Source organism: Rattus rattus, chromosome 4, assembly GCF_011064425.1.
Source record: "Rattus rattus isolate New Zealand chromosome 4, Rrattus_CSIRO_v1, whole genome shotgun sequence".
Classification (NCBI taxonomy): domain Eukaryota; kingdom Metazoa; phylum Chordata; class Mammalia; order Rodentia; family Muridae; genus Rattus; species Rattus rattus.
In genome coordinates, this window is record NC_046157.1 from 151909677 (window position 1) to 151923284 (window position 13608).

The 13608-nt window shown below is 42.7% G+C and overlaps 1 protein-coding gene across 2 annotated transcripts in view; it reads left to right on the plus strand.

Moving 5' to 3' along the window:
- Acsl3 (acyl-CoA synthetase long chain family member 3) overlaps positions 1-9283 on the plus strand; it is a 47378-nt gene extending 38095 nt beyond the window's left edge. For both annotated transcript variants that reach the window (XM_032901438.1, XM_032901437.1), the window contains exons 10-15: positions 1264-1436; positions 1967-2041; positions 3457-3648; positions 5843-5957; positions 7602-7759; positions 8555-9283. In XM_032901438.1, the coding sequence (XP_032757329.1) occupies positions 1264-1436; positions 1967-2041; positions 3457-3648; positions 5843-5957; positions 7602-7759; positions 8555-8712 (871 nt within the window). In that variant the 3' untranslated portion in view covers positions 8713-9283. The remainder of the gene's footprint in view (positions 1-1263; positions 1437-1966; positions 2042-3456; positions 3649-5842; positions 5958-7601; positions 7760-8554) is intronic.
- The last annotated feature ends 4325 nt before the right edge of the window (positions 9284-13608 follow it).

The following is a 13608-nucleotide window of genomic DNA, read 5'->3' on the forward strand; positions in this document are numbered from 1 at the left end:
TGGTATTCATAAGTATGTATGGTAATGAGTTCTCTGATCATAAACAGGGATTTCTTTTTTTTTTGGTTCTTTTTTTTCGGAGCTGGGGACCGAACCCAGGGCCTTGCGCTTCCTAGGCAAGCGCTCTACCACTGAGCTAAATCCCCAACCCCCATAAACAGGGATTTCTGATACAACAAACTGTCATCCTCTGTAGAACCAGGGGTTCTGTGGGTCTCAGAAGGGAAGCCCGTGCAGGGCAGGTAGCTGGGGTCCCGGGTCTTGCCCTGTACCACAGTGGCAGGGGCAGCACAGCCGGCAATGATAGGCGGCAGCAGTGGGAGGGACGGCAGGGATGTGTGCCTGGTTTGCTAGCTGTGTCTAAGTTCCAATGACGAATGCTTCCCGAGAGAAAACTCTTTTTCTCTGAGTGTTAACAGCTCAGTAAAACAACCACTCTCAGACGATTCTCAGTGAAATAACTCATGTACTTTACTCCATGTGGATAGGGACTTTATAAACATTGAGGAGTGGGGTGGGATCCAGGGCAAGATGCTTCCCACTGGCTCGGTTTGAGAAGCTAGTGATGCTCTATTAGCAGGGGGAAGGAGGACTTGAGGTGTTTTCCCCACGTGACTGATTTATGGGATCCAGAGCAGGTGGAGAGTGGCAGGGAGCAGGCCCCACTCGTACCTTTCTCAATTCTGAGTTCATGGCGTTTGGGCCCACTCAGCATTGCCAGTTCTGTGTTGTTTTATAGTCCACTTGCCCACAGTAAACAATTGTATATGATTTACTATCACATGGAAATTAAGAATACATGGCATTTTCTTTGCTGATAGAACTACTCACACTTAAGACAGACATAGGGACCCAAGAGAAGCTCCTCAATGGGCTGTATCACATCGATTATATATAATCTCACAGGCCATATAAGAAAACTGAGGAGGCACCACAACTAAGGCAGCTTATAAAAGAAAGCATTCAATTGGGGACACATTTAGTTTCAGAGGGCTTAGGCCATCATGGTGGGGAGCACTGGCTGGCCTGCAAGGTGGCTGAGAGCTTACATCCTGATCCACAGGCAGCAGACAGAGTGGGAATGGTGCTGGTGTTAGAAACCTCAGAGTCTACCTCTTGTGGCATCCCTCCTCCTAAAGGACTATACCTACTAATCCTTCCAACAACTGCGAACCAAACATTCAAGTGTGTGAACTTGTTGGGCCCATTCATTCAAACTACCACACTGTTTTAAACGTCTTGAATTTTCTACTGATATTTCAGCTTTGTTTTCCGGAATGTCCGAAGGCTGCTGGGTGGAAATATTCGCGTTTTATTGTGCGGTGGTGCTCCACTTTCTGCAACGACACAGCGATTCATGAATATCTGCTTCTGTTGTCCCGTTGGCCAGGGGTATGGACTCACAGAATCTACTGGGGCTGGAACAATTACAGAAGGTAGGTGCTGTCATCTGAGAACCAGGCAGCCCTTACGTACGTGGACCCGGTATTAATGTGGGACACGTGGCCGGCAGACACTCGGGGAGTTGGAGTAGGTGTACCTGATTTCCCCAGGGTCTCTGAGGAGGGGGACTCCACACACTTGGAACTTTCCCCCTAGTGCCAGAACAGACAAGAGAAGGCCATGTAAGACTAAGAAAAGTGTGTCCTATGTCTTCAGCAAGGGGGTGCAGGGGGCTGGTCCCTTTTAAAATATCTTAAACCCCAACTATGCCTTGGAAAAAGCAAGTACTAGTTGTACAGTCAGTTTCTGTAATAATTGAGGCTGTTAGAAAAGTTAGAAAAGACTAAGCAGTGTGCCTGTGCCAAGTGGAGCGCACAGTCCATGGATCACTTTTGTTTCTAAGATTCTCTTATGGATGGGGCCACTATCTAGGGCTTGGGAATAGTCATTTTAAATCTGGGAAAAGGGAGCAATTGATTGATTAACTGTAGCCTTCAAATATTTTTCTTCCTTTGCCTCTTAGTGTGGGACTACAATACCGGCAGAGTGGGAGCACCATTAGTTTGCTGTGAAATCAAATTAAAGAACTGGGAGGAAGGTAACAGCCTATTATTAGATTGACACGGGAAATGTGTTCTAGTCTCTTTGGTTCCTTATTGTAGAGTGTAAAGTTCTAAGTTCTCATTTTGTTCATGATGCTAACCTTTTCTTTATCTAGCGCTCACCACATCTACTTAATTTGCGTGCTTCAGAAATGATTCTAAAGAATAGGATTCTTTTTATTTTGTTTACATTTGTGTGCGTGCAAGTGTGTGTTCTGTATGTAGATATCATTCCTCAGGAGCCATGCCCACCTTGTTTTGTTAGTCTGAGGCTTGTGGGTTAAACAGGGTAGCTGGTCAGTGAGCCCCAGGACTCTCCCTGTCCCTACTTTCGGAGTGTGGAGATGAGAAGCCTGCATGCCAGGCATGGCTTTTATGTATGGCCTTTGCCAATTAAACTCATGCACAGCAAGCTCTTTATTGATTGAGAAGTCTCCAATCTCTTGCTTATCATTTTCTTACATAAATTCAAGTAAAAACGATAGCAAAATTTGTGTTATTAAGTTAGGGATGGCAAGATAGCTCATCCAGTAAAGCACTTGTCGATGATCCTCAAGACCCGAGTTCAATCTTTAGGACCCCCATGGTTGTCAAGTAGAATTGACTTTTACACATATGCTATAGTTTACATGCACATGGATACGCTCACTCACACACATACATGTATACACACATACACAGGGGGAGAGAAACAGGGAGGAAGGAGAATAAATGGGATGAAAGAGTTTAGTCATTTTATTTTTCAGAAGAAAGAAATTACATTTGCTCCATGTTTATTATATTTTTCTTTCCCCTGAGCGCTTTAAGCAGATTTTAGAAGGAAAAATTTTCACAATAATTCTATTAAAAAGTTTAATGTTTATTCTATTTTGAAATAATAATTATCATGAAATGTTTGCATCATGTTAAAGCATATAAGTTATCTGTGATTTATTGGGAGATAACTTTCTAAAGGTTCTAAGGCTGTGATAAAATTTCTCAACTGTTTTTAGCAGAAGTTAGAAATATATTCAATAAATTTAAGCCCAGAGCTAATCTGAAATTATCTGAAAGAACAGACTTCTAACTATATCGTAGTGTGATTTTATGAAGGGGTTTGCTGTATTATTTAATAAGTGACATTACTTTTATCATTTTGCTAGCATGGTTTATGGACTGAGTAGAAACTTTATAATTACTTTACACAATAGGTGGAGGGTGCTGGGCTTTAGACTGGAATAGTAGCTTAAAAGCATGGATATTGATTATTTAACAGCTGAGATTTTATCTCTAGCTTATTGATAATGTTTAGCCACGGGGTCTAATTTGTTTCCCTTGGAAACTAATTGGTTAAAATAAGATATATATACTTAGAAACTAATAGCTTTGAATATTTATATAATACCTACATGCTTTATTTTGTGATTATTAGGTGGCTATTTTAATACTGACAAACCACATCCCAGAGGTGAAATTCTGATTGGTGGCCAAAATGTGACAATGGGGTACTACAAAAATGAAGCAAAAACAAAGGCCGATTTCTTTGAAGATGAAAACGGACAGAGGTGGCTGTGCACTGGCGATATTGGAGAGTTTGACCCTGATGGCTGCCTCAAGATCATTGGTGAGCATTGAGTCTTCTTTAAAAGATTGTTATATTATGTGTATGACTTTTGCCTACATGTATGTATATGCACTGCATGTGTGCATGATGTCTATGGACTTAGAAGGGGCTGCCAAATGCTCTGGAACTGGAGTTACAGTGGCTGTGAGCCACTGTGGGTGCTAGGAGCCCAGTTCCTCGGCCACTACATGGTCTTAAAGGCTGAGCCATCTCTTTGGCCTCTGAATTCTTTCTCGACAGTGAGTATTTTCCCAGATGACTTTACAAAGTGGTGGCTGTGTTTACAGAGACTGTCTGTCTGATATTGAGGAGGGCTTTTATATCATTCCCTGAAGTACAATGTTTTAAAGAAGGACATGTTATAAATAAGGTTATAGAAGCTTCAGCCCCAAGTTTGTAATCGCTGTTGGTTAACCGCGTAGGGAGTGCTTGTCTGTGTTAACCTTGCCTGACACGCACAGGTTATAATCACTGTTGGTTAACCTCGGTGTGCTCTGCTTGTCTGTGTTAACCTTGCCTGACTGCACAGGTCATTGTGCAGTGCTTTTTTGAACTTAGTCCTGGCTTTGCCCAGGAGGGAAGCCGGGCGAGCCAAGTACTGTGACCTCTATAAGGCAAAACACCTTTCATGCCTTCTCCTGAAGTTCATCCAACCTTCACTAGTAACGGATCTACCCTGGAATTATGGGAGGCTTCCTGGGGAGACACAAGCACACGTCTACTTACCTCAGATAGGGAACAGATGACAGACTGAAATGCTGGTGTCACCAGAATCCAACTTGGTAAACTATTGCAGTTCATTGGAGTTCCTTATGGAGTACAGTGAGGGGTTACTTGCAGGAATGACTGGAGACAGACGCAGCAGTAAAAGTCCCACCAACCCCCACATGGGTGAGAGCTCACAAAAGCTCCTGGAGCTTCCTGCTTGACCTTGCTGGCAGCTTGACAAGTTGAAGCCAGCTCTTCTTGGCAGCCCAGTTGGTCTGAGCCTCTTCTGGGCGGCTTGGCTTATCTGACAGTGCCTCTCAGTAGCCTTTGCTGCTTGTGCAAGCTTGAGGAGGGAGGCGTCAAGTGCATCTGGTGAGTTTCAGGGACTAATAGTGTATTGATTCTAAACCTTCCTAATGTACTAACCCTTGAGTACAGTTCCCCATGTTGTGGTGACCCCCAACCATAAAAAACTATTTTTGTTGCTTCTTCATAACTATAATTCTGCTACCATTATGAATTGCAATGCAAACATCTATGCTTTCTGATGGTCTTGGGTGACCTGACCATCAGGTCTAAGGGATGCTGACCCACAGGTTGAGAACTGCTGTCCTAGAGCTTTTGAGTTATTTTCTAAGTGAGCCTCCTACTTTTATGGCACCTGAGTCTCGAGGTTGGAAAATGTCATTGAGAATTTGTAGGATAACACCTGGTCTTGATACCCTGAAGGCCAGAAGGAGACAAGCGGCTCCCCTTCCACAGTTCCATCCCTGACTCATTGACAGAGGCCTCCAAAGCTGCCCCTGCCCCTTTCCACATTTGCCTTCTGCCACCCTATCATAGGGTTTCGTTTCCTCTCTGCTGCTCCACACCACTCCAGACCTTTTCACTTCCATCGTGTGATGAGGAGGCCTCACTGTTCTAAGAAACCTTTAATGGCCTCTACAAGATGTGTTCACGGGGTCTCTATCACCCAGCCGTCATCACCTTCCACCTCTTGACTTGTTTCCTTCCCCTTCGGCTTCAGTGTTTAAGCTGACTCGGCTCTTGGCACTGCCAGTGCTGTTCCACTTGGAGACTTAATCTTGTCAGTAAAACTCACTTCAGGACTCAGTTGCAACAATTCCTTCCCAATCCACAAGTTGGCTGTGTTGTGTGAATGCTGTGTTTGTGTCACTCTTCTCTCTAGCTAGTGTGACTCTGTCCATTGCATTGTAGAGCTCCTTTCCTCTGTGTACTCGTGAGTGCCAGGAGCATATCAGCTCAGAGCATACTGAAGTCATAAGGATGATGTCCCTTAAGTAAAATTTTTTCCACGAAAGAATTTAATTGTAGAAGATTAGGGTCTGACTTTATTGTGTAATCTCAACTTTAGGGCAACCTACAATGCTTAGTTGAGAAATGTTTTAAATAACTTGGTGAAATATTTCTATATGCTTAAGGTGTTAACGACTGTTCTCGATGTTTCTGCCTTTGTTCTATGCAGATCGTAAAAAGGACCTTGTGAAACTACAGGCAGGAGAGTATGTTTCTCTAGGCAAAGTAGAGGCAGCTTTGAAGAACCTCCCACTGATAGATAACATTTGTGCATATGCAAACAGGTAAGCTCTGCAGTCTGTGTTGAGTGTACAGAAGTTGGGGGTGTGCCATGAGCAGTTGCAGCCCATATGGGCCACTGTGAAATCATTCTTGGACCTCTTATCTGATTTATGGGGCCACTACCTCCTCCTTACAGCTAGTGAGCCAGTACTTTCTGTGATGCTCTCTTCATCTTCCTGGGTTTGTGCTGTTCACATGTCTCTGCAAGTGTTCTCAGGGAAGGGTTGAGGAAGATAGGTTCTCCTGCCTCAATACTCCTGCACAGGGAGGCCTTGCAGACCCAGTCAGATGCAAGGGAACTAAGTAGCATCTCTCTACGGTCCTCTCCTCCTGTCCCTTGAGGACAGGTAAGCTTGAACATGCTTACTGCTGACCCTAGCTTACAGCCTCACAGCCCACGATAACGTAGGCAGCAGGGAGTGGAAGTGTCAATTTAGAAGCTGAGAGGTGTATTGGGAACTGATGGAATCTGAGATTAGACCTGACTACATTCTGTAAGAGTAGGTGAAGTGACTGACCAGTAATCAGTCACATGTCTGTGCATAAGCCTAGTATCTTGTCTGCAGCAGCTGACATAGTCGTGGGAGTCAGGAAAGTCAACTTAGAAGTAGACTTTGGGGTACACCCCAGGTGGTAGAGCTTCTGGTGCAATAGTTGTCTTCTGAATAATTAATTGGAACCAGAAATATTTCAGATTTTGGAGACTGGATTTTGTTGTTTTGTGAGAAGGTCTTGCTATATAACCTTGGCTGTCTTGGAATTCATACTGTGCTGGGCCACCCTTGAACTACCTGCCCCTGCCTTCCAAGTGCCGCTGGAATTAAAGGCATGCAGCCACCATATCCCTTCCAAGATGGTGGGATTTTTAAAATATTTGCTTAGATTTGGTCATTAGCACCCTGTGCATGTACTCTGCGCTTCAAAAAGCCATTTGTCTTCTTCAGCATTGCTCCAGATATGGGTTTTATTTATTTAAGAATAACTCCCAAGTATCCTTTTCTTGTCATGATGCTGTCCTGACTTCATGACAGCCCTCCTGCCTTAGCTTCTCTGTTGTGGGACCCATAGTGCTCTGCCCAGCAATCATGCTGTTTTGCATTTCTCAAAATAATACCTGTCTTACCTCCAAGTGCATACTAAGTTCCTTTGATGATATGGATTCTTCCAATAACAGAAGAAAATGAGCCTTGTCACAGGCTACCCTTGAACTCAAGATCGCTTGCCTCTGCCTTCTGAGTGCTGGAATTAACCTGACTCATCACATGATTCTGACTTGCTGCTGCAGTTCTCTAGAAACATAATTTACAGGTTTTGCTTTACTTCCCTTATTTCCACAAATTTATTCATCATTTCAAAGATGAATAAAAAATGAGAGTTTGCTTTAAAAGTGTGTATCACTACTTGTAGTAGTTAGACACTTAGAATTTCTCAGGTTGAGGTTTGCTTGCACTGAACTGACGGAGTTCTCAAATGTATATGGTTAAGTGGTCAGCACCATTCATGAGATAAGTATGATACTTGGGGCGATGTTTGTGGTTTTCCAACAATAAGGAGAGGGCTCTAGAGGGCTAAGGTGGTCAGCTACATTAATAAGCACGGTACATGTTAGTTTGGTCCTTGACTAAGTTATCCCTTTTGTGTTTCAGTTACCATTCTTACGTAATTGGATTTGTTGTGCCAAATCAGAAGGAACTTACGGAGCTAGCTAGGACGAAAGGATTTAACGGCACTTGGGAAGAGCTGTGTAACAGCAGTGAGATGGAGAACGAGGTCCTTAAGGTGCTTTCTGAGGCTGCTATTTCAGGTGAGTCTGCTGGTGAACCGAGATGGGAAAAACCACGGGTCTGTTGTATTAGGCACAGGGGATAGAATGCACCCATTCCTGCCTGGAAACGTTCAAGCCCCTCTGTAGAACATGCTATATCACTAACCTGAGTTTTAAAATAAGGTTTTATATAATATGGAATTTACCAGTATTTTAGTTGCTTTTTTTGTCTCCTGCTGAAAGCAGTTGAACTTAAGGGAGAGGGAGTTTCTTCGTGGCTCATAGTTCAGGCTACAGTCCGTGGTGGTGTGGGGAGAGAGCTGGTGTCAGAAAGCTTGAGGAAGCTGGTCACATTGTATCCATTTTCCTGCAAATGTCATCATTTCATTCTCCTTAAAGCAAAATTCCCCTTCCCCTGGGATCCCAGTCCCTGGAAGGCCTGGTGTAGTGTGCCGTGCCCCTGGCCAGTGAGTCTGCTCCCTCGGCCTGGCTAGTGCTGCGTGCTGCCCTTCTGTGTGTGCTGATGGGCTGCATACCCATGTGAATGCCACTGTTTTCATGACGCACTGCTTTCTGCATGTTTTATACCTATATATCATTTACTTAATTTGTTCTCCTATGGATAAATAATTTGTTAAATGGCTTTTGCTATTACAGTTCTCATATTTCAGAAACATACTCTTGAATCTCAGGCAGGAATTGAACTGATGCTGACAGGGTTGCTTGTTCTGTTGGGTATTGGGTGGTGTGACTCAAGGAGTGCCCGTTTGCTGGGAACTTTGACTTCATTTCTCCTGGGTGTGGGTTTTTAGTGTTGTGTTTTCTTCATTTCAGCAAGTCTGGAAAAGTTTGAAATCCCACTGAAAATTCGTTTGAGCCCTGACCCATGGACTCCCGAAACTGGTCTGGTGACTGATGCCTTCAAGTTGAAACGTAAAGAACTTAAAACACACTACCAGGCAGACATTGAGCGGATGTATGGAAGAAAATAATTAGTTTGGGCATTGGTTTGCTACAGTGAGCTCAGATCAAATAGGGAAATACTTGAAATGTATGTCTCAGGCCAAGGCAAACTCCATTCCTCGTATTAAACCCTGGCTGTTACTTCTCACTACGTCACCATTTTTAACTGACAGGATTAGTAAACTATTAAGACAGCAAACATGTGTCTGTCTCTGTTTTTTCCCCTCCTCCAGTTTGCTTTGGCATCTATGACTGTGTTTGTCAATAGGAGACTTTTTCAAAATCATACTGGGGAAGCAGTGATTTTAAAACCTCAAGTTTTTAAACATGATTTATATGTTCTGTACAATTGTTCAGTTTGTAACTTTTTAAAGTTTGGATGTATAGAAGGATAAATAGGAAATATAAAAATTGGTTATTTGGGGGCTTTTTTACTTATTGTATTTAAAAATAAAAGGGTATCAATGTGAAATTATGTAAATTTTAAATGCTTATGAATCAAATCATTGTTGAACAAAAGATTTGTTGCTGTGTAATTATTGTCTTGTATGCATTTAAGAGAAATAAATATACTCAGACTTATGTTTTAAGAAATGGAAACCTTGCGAACACATGCCTGACACCGTTGGTTTTATACTCACTTTTTCTGCTGAGGAACTGTTTGGCACTGCATGAAGTGAAATAGCAAGTGAGGATGCGGTTCAATGACAAAGTAGTTCACCATAAAGTGGCTTGGTGTGGCCGTGGTCGGTGTGGTGGTGGTCGGTGTGGTGGTGGTGGTGGTCGGTGTGGTAGTGAGAGGAACCAGGGCTTTGGAGTTTCACTCACATCACAAACTACTTATTTGGCCACATCCTAGGACTGTGTTTTGTGTTCTTGTATATTGTGTTTTGGACAGTTTTGTCCTTGTTGAAATTTAACTCTTACCTTTGGAAAAACTCTAAAGGAGGGAAAGTGTGGAAAGAAAGGAAATGGAGCTTCTGTGTCAGAACCAGGAGCTGAAAAGTCACCTGTGGTCGGTGGAGAGCGTCTGTGTCTGATGTCTTGCCTTCAGAATAATTGTGTTAAAATAGTTTTATAAATGATTTAGTTTTATAAATGTGTGTGTGCACAGTGACTGGAGGTGCCAGAGGGGGCGTCTGACCCTGTGGAATGAGCTAAAGGCTGCGGTGAGCCGCCTGGGGAGGGTGAGCCATTCCCACTTCTGTACGACTGACACTGCTCTTAAATGCTAGGCCATCTTCCCAGCACTTGCTGGAAGGATTCTTTTTTCCCCTTTTTCTTTTTTAAAAGATAGGATGTAGGTAAACTTCAATGTTTTTGGCAAAGACACTAATAATTTTGACTTGAAATGTCAGGTTAAGAGGTAGTGTCTTACCAGGACAGAGTAATGGCTGATTGAACAGCAAATAAAGCTGGTTTAGTCTGTATCAGATTCTGTTTAGAATTACATTTAGTTCTAAGATATTAGAGGGTAAATCTTGTTTTTGTTTTTGTTTTTTCGGAGCTGGGGACCGAACCCAGGGCCTTGCGCTTGCTAGGCAAGTGCTCTACCACTGAGCTAAATCCCCAACCCCAAGAGGGTAAATCTTAAATGCCACAATAGAACATAACACTGACCCTTTCAAATAAACCATTTTTCTAGCCAAATCAAGGTAACCTGAAAAATTCAATATTTTTCTGTTTCAAGAAGGAAAAAAAAAATAACCTTTCAGTTTTAAAGAGGCACGAGACCTTGTGATTTGAATACACCTGGTCCAGGGAGTGACACTCATAGTAGGTGTGGCCTTGTTGGAGGAAGTGTGTCGCTTAGAGACCCTCTTCTTGCTGCCTGGAAGATAGTCTGCTCCTGGCTTCCTTCAGATGAAGATGTAGAACTCTTCTTCCTCTAGCGCCATGCCTGCTTGATGCTGCCATGCTCCCAACTTGATGGACTGAACCTCTGAACCTGTAAGCCAGCCCCAGTGAAATGTTCCAGTGTAAGAGTTGCCTTGGTCATGGTGTCTTTTCACAGCAGTGAAACCCTAAGTCAGACCTTATCCCCCAAATCTAAATCAACCATATAAATTCCATGCATTATTAACTTCAAGGACAAAAACTAAAGAAGGGTAGAGTGTGGATCCTAAAAGAATAGTTCTTTAAAACTAATTTCTAGAAACAAGCTGAATGGGGGAATAATTAAACCCCAGCAAGGAGTTGTCTCTAGCGCATGCCCTTGGTGGCCACCTCATGCTCCCACTCAGCTTGCCTGCAGGCTTGTATGAGCGTGCATCGGTGAAAATTGCTGATGCCACGGCGAAGCTGAAAATGGCACCTGTTTTCGAAAACCAAGCTTGGCGAGCTTTCACTGATGCCTGCGATGTTAAAGTTTGTAATTTTTCAGCATTGCTCAGAAATAGATGAGTCCAGTATAACAACTGCTGGTAAAATGATCAGTGTTTTACAGTTTTAAAACAAATAGTCCATGCCATATACAATTTTAAGACTTTTAGGGAAAGGAATTTGCAGTGTGAGTTCCTGTTGTAGGAAGATTGTGTCCATTGGTGGTGGTGCTCTAAGGAGGAAGCACTGTTAGGCAGTGCATGCACGACCACGCTGTAAGGTGATGATGCATCCTAGAGAAAGTGTGCATCCTAAACAAGTTCTTTGTAATGACGTGAAGTTTGAAGAAAAAAGATATGTAAGAATTCCCGATAAATAAAATGTCTTGCCTAAAGAAGGAACAGCCTTATAAAAGTCAAAATTTGACGTTTGTGAAATACTGTTGAAAAAGGAGTTGGAAGAATTCTCATTCATGGTCTAGCAAAATTGTGTTCTTATTTTCTAGAACTTGAGCGCTAAGCGTATCCTAGTTCACACACACACACACACACACACACACACACACACACACACACACACACTATGTATATACCATGTATTCAGTGTTCTGTGAGCTTATCCAGTCCTTTCCATCTAGTGAAAAGCATGCATATCTATCTATCTATCTATCTATCTATCTATCTATCTATCTATCTATCTATCTATCTATCTATCTATCTATCTATGAGTTGTTTCTAACTTCACTCAGATGCATCCCTTCCTTGCTATTTTCTCATAAGTGTAAATGTAAATTAAAGGTCTGTACACTCGGATTTAGCTCAGTAAACCTAGTTCCTTGACTTGACGTGGCCTCCAGAGAAGGTGTATGGAGCTGGTGAGTGAGTTACCTTATCGTGTGTAAGCGTCTTCATTCGGTGTTGTGTGGGCTTCTCACCCAGCCTTTATCCATGTAGTGTTCTTATCATCTAGTCACACCATGGGAATGACACTGACTTTGGGACACATTAAGAGGCAACTTCTCCCATTGGTGATTCATATCAGTCCTCATTTCCTTGTGGGGAAAGGAAGAGTTTTTCTCTCCCCTGTGGGTTTTGTTATCAAAAACAGGGTCCTAGCTTGAAGACTTCCTCAAGTATGCCCCTCATAGAAGCTTTCTCTTTAGTATGGCTCTGTGGGTGTTGCAAATGTATACGAATAGATTTTCTTTCTGGAGAGTTTCCTCAGATGGAAAGGGGGGCAATCCACAGCTACGTCTTTCCCCCATGCCTTCACACTTTCTTCTTCCTGTGACTTCTTTATTCAGCCAATGGCAAGGTAAAGGGGAGATCTCTGTACACTGGCCATCTTCTGTTTGGACTCTTGTCCTTTACTGAGGATGTGATGATGGTATCTCTCCCTTTTCATATTTGCAGGTTTTAGGGTTCTATTGCTTTCTTTATATTAATCCTTGTTAAATAAGGGAAGGAGAATTGAAGGAAACAGTACAACGATAGGAAGAAACATGGCAGCTTCAAAGGACCATGGGCCAGATTCACCCTGTGTTACACATTCTTGGATGAAACAGGTTTTAAGATGAGCAATCTGTCTACAAACCAAACTGAGTAAAATCTGAACCAAGTGTAGGAAGGCAAAGGGGACAGACACAACATGTAGAAAGAAAGGCTTTGGACCCCATTTTAATCATCCATCAGACATTTGCCAGCTCTAATGAGGAGCTCTTAGCAAAAGTGGCATCCAAGTTTCTGTGATGTAACCTAGGCAACAGCTATCATAACACACATCAAAGGTGTTATCTCTAGGAAGCTCGTGGGAAGCTGATCACATTGCTCAGCTGAGCGTCTTCCAAATTTATTGATTTTTTTAAAAGTCAACTAAGCTAATACGGTTTTGCTCTAATGTTCTGGCATCCAAGTTGATTCTAGGATGAGCTATTTCCTTGGTAGGCATCCCTACTTGCTTTACTGGTCTAGTCTTGAGGATCCTACATGTAACTATTGCATGTGTGTCTGTGTGTGTGTGTGCACGTGTGTGTGTGTCCCTTTTTTTCTCCTGTCAAGTCTTCCTTGTCTTCCTTTGGCTATTCATCGAGGCTTGGAATCTCAGCCCCAAGCTGCCCTTTCATCGAAACAAGCTTGGTCTCCTTGCTTTCTGCCCCAGTATAAGGAATGAAGCCTCATATCCACCCTGTGACCACCCGGGATCTTTGTTAGCTTCATGCTGCACCCATGCCTAGGAGCCAACCAGGCACTAAGAACGGGGTGTGACACCTTGGTCTTCCTTGAATAGTTCCCTCCTTCCACACCTCTTTGGTCCAGTGTGACCCTTAGAGAGTAGCCTCCTTGCTGGCCCTTCTGCATTCCCTTGACTTTTTTTTTTATTTTTTTTTATTTTTTAAAATATTGCTCAAACTTTTCCCACACTACTATCAGAGTGACCTTTTCAAAATATAAATTGAATTATGCCTTATAAAAAACAGTTTCACCAAGATATAATTCACCCACTTAAAGGTTCAAGTTCGTGCCTAACACTAATGGATTCGTGCAAACAGTATGCTATCTAATTTTAACATTTCCCTGAACTCATCAGCACTCATTTCCTGTTCC